Genomic DNA, 2,243 nt, shown 5'->3' on the forward strand with positions numbered 1-2,243 from the left:
GTCGGTGCGGAACGGACAACTGCTGGTGTCCACCGGGCTCCCAGCCCTGGACCAGCTCCTAGGTCGGTTCCGAGCGGACTCTGGGCTCAGCGGAGGGCAGGCAGGGAGGGCACCGGCCGGGCGCTGGACCCCGAACCTTCGGACGCGCCGCGGACAGCCTGGTCTGACGAGGTGGAGGGAGGAAGGGCTGCGTGGAGCCCACGGCGCGTGGCCGGGTAAACGGGCTCGTCCCGCGGCCGGCGCGCCCCCCTCCCCCCCGCGCGTTCGCCGGTGTGGACGGCCCCTCGCTGTGCGCTGAAACGCTTCCCGGCGCCGCGGGGCGTGAGTGCAGGGAGGCAGCCGGCCCTGGGTTCCCCTTCTGCTTTCCGACTGCAGCCTTCTGCCGACCCCAGGTAGCTCGCGATTTGGACTAACCTCAAAAAGTTTTTGTCGTTGTGAGAGACGAACATCATTTTTAAAATGCTTAAAAAAAAAAAAAGTAATTTTCATCCTTTGACCGCCAGGCTACTCATCTCCTGGTTCTTAATGCTAAACCGCACTAGCTTTAAGAATGTGAAGGTTAAAGCCTGTCGTTGATATGAGATTCTCGTACCTGCATCTACGTGACATATGTGCAGTGTATACATTTGTGTTCATTTTTCTACATACGTCCACCCAGTGTTGCCCGCTGCTGCATGTCAAATGACATGTTTAAATTTGATTTGTATTTTAATGAGAAAAAGAAGTTCAATTTTTGGGCTTTTCTTTATAAACGCTTAAATTTTTCAGAAGCCTGCTGCAGAATGTGCTCGTTTTAACTGTTGGCTTGAAAGGATGGACCAGATTAGCTAGTGAGGACAGGTCTGTGTTCATAAAGCTTATAGGACAGTTAAAATTCTATCCAGGTGCAGCCTCATTAACATGGACATATGTTTACATTTCATGACTTTTTCCATAGCGTGTGATATGTGTCACATCTTGTACACTTTCATACATTGTTGCAACTGCCATCAAAAGGTCACTATGGCATATATGTCTCTGGTTCCTCGTTAGAATACCAGCGTGTGCCTAATACAGTTCTGGCACTTCGTAGGTTCTCAGGAAGCTCTTTACTGAAAGAAAAACGGTGTATATTTAAAAGACCTAGACAGGCGGTTTTCAAACATGTAGGGGTTATGTGGGTGAACTCTGAAAACATACTCAGAAATTAAATCATATTAATTAATAGTCACAAAACTAGTGAACATGTTCCCTGATCTTTAATCTCCAAATTTAGTGCCCTCTGCACTATATGCTACATCTTTCTCAAATTGTTGACAGTTGTTTGGAAGGAATTTTGACAATTTATTGAACCTAAAATAAATTACTTAACTATCCACCAAAAAGAGAACTCAGTTGTGGTTCCATAGAGATATAAACTTACTGATTTAAAAATTTTCCAAATTTGCTCATGGGTGAGGGAGTTTAATGTTTGGGTAAAACAAGCCATTGCTAAAAATTAGTGTTCGTTAATATGATTGAACCAGTATCCATTTTCGAATATTTAAAACGTGTTTCATATGTATGTTGTTACTTCTTAAAGTGCACAGAAGTTGTATAGTAAGTTTGGAATAATAAATCTGTCCAGAAGTATTTTAGTGGTTAACTTCTTAATGACATTTTTGTATTTTGATTTTCTCTTTACTATGGTCCTGAGGAGTAAACTCTTGTTTTTCATTAGAACAGTCTTAAAGGCAAAGCCTTTGCTGCTGTCGTTCTGTATACACATAAGTAACCAATTCAGACTGTATGGTTACTCTAAAATGTGATCTGACTCAGACTGTGACCTTAGTGTGACAGAATGTAATGCCAGTAGGATGTTACAGTAGCAGAAGAGTGAAGCTGTACAGTGCCACTTTCAGTGCTGCCTAGTGTACCTACAGTGACCCTGTAACAGGTAAAGATTGTACTGTAACCACCACACAGTACATTTTACTACTGCTGCTACAATTAGCAGTTTTAAGCACAGATGCCCAGTATATGAGGGGATCTTCAAAAGATCATGGGAAAATGCACATTATTTAAAATCTGTACATGGGTTTCAAAAAATGTTTGCTCCTTGGGAACCAGCAGTTAGCGTAATGGCTATGTCGCTGGACTCCCACATAGTCGACCGCGGTTCGTGTCCCGGACCCGGTGGCTTAGAACTCACGCCGGGCGCGTGTGCGTGCGTGCCCAAGATCCCGAGAGGAGAATGGAGGAGAAGGGATTGCGGCGTGACCATC

At 44.7% G+C, this 2,243-nt stretch overlaps 1 protein-coding gene across 1 annotated transcript in view; it reads left to right on the plus strand.

The window, feature by feature from the left end:
* Nucleotides 1–2,243, plus strand: part of ELP4 (elongator acetyltransferase complex subunit 4) — a gene marked incomplete at its 5' end in the record, with an annotated part of 223,761 nt that continues 221,518 nt past the window's right edge. Inside the window, 1 exon segment of the mRNA XM_027771731.1 lies at nucleotides 1–62. Within this exon segment, the coding sequence (XP_027627532.1) occupies nucleotides 1–62 (62 nt within the window).

Source organism: Tupaia chinensis, unplaced genomic scaffold (genome assembly GCF_000334495.1).
Source record: "Tupaia chinensis unplaced genomic scaffold, TupChi_1.0 Scaffold000037_15, whole genome shotgun sequence".
Lineage (NCBI taxonomy): Eukaryota > Metazoa > Chordata > Mammalia > Scandentia > Tupaiidae > Tupaia > Tupaia belangeri.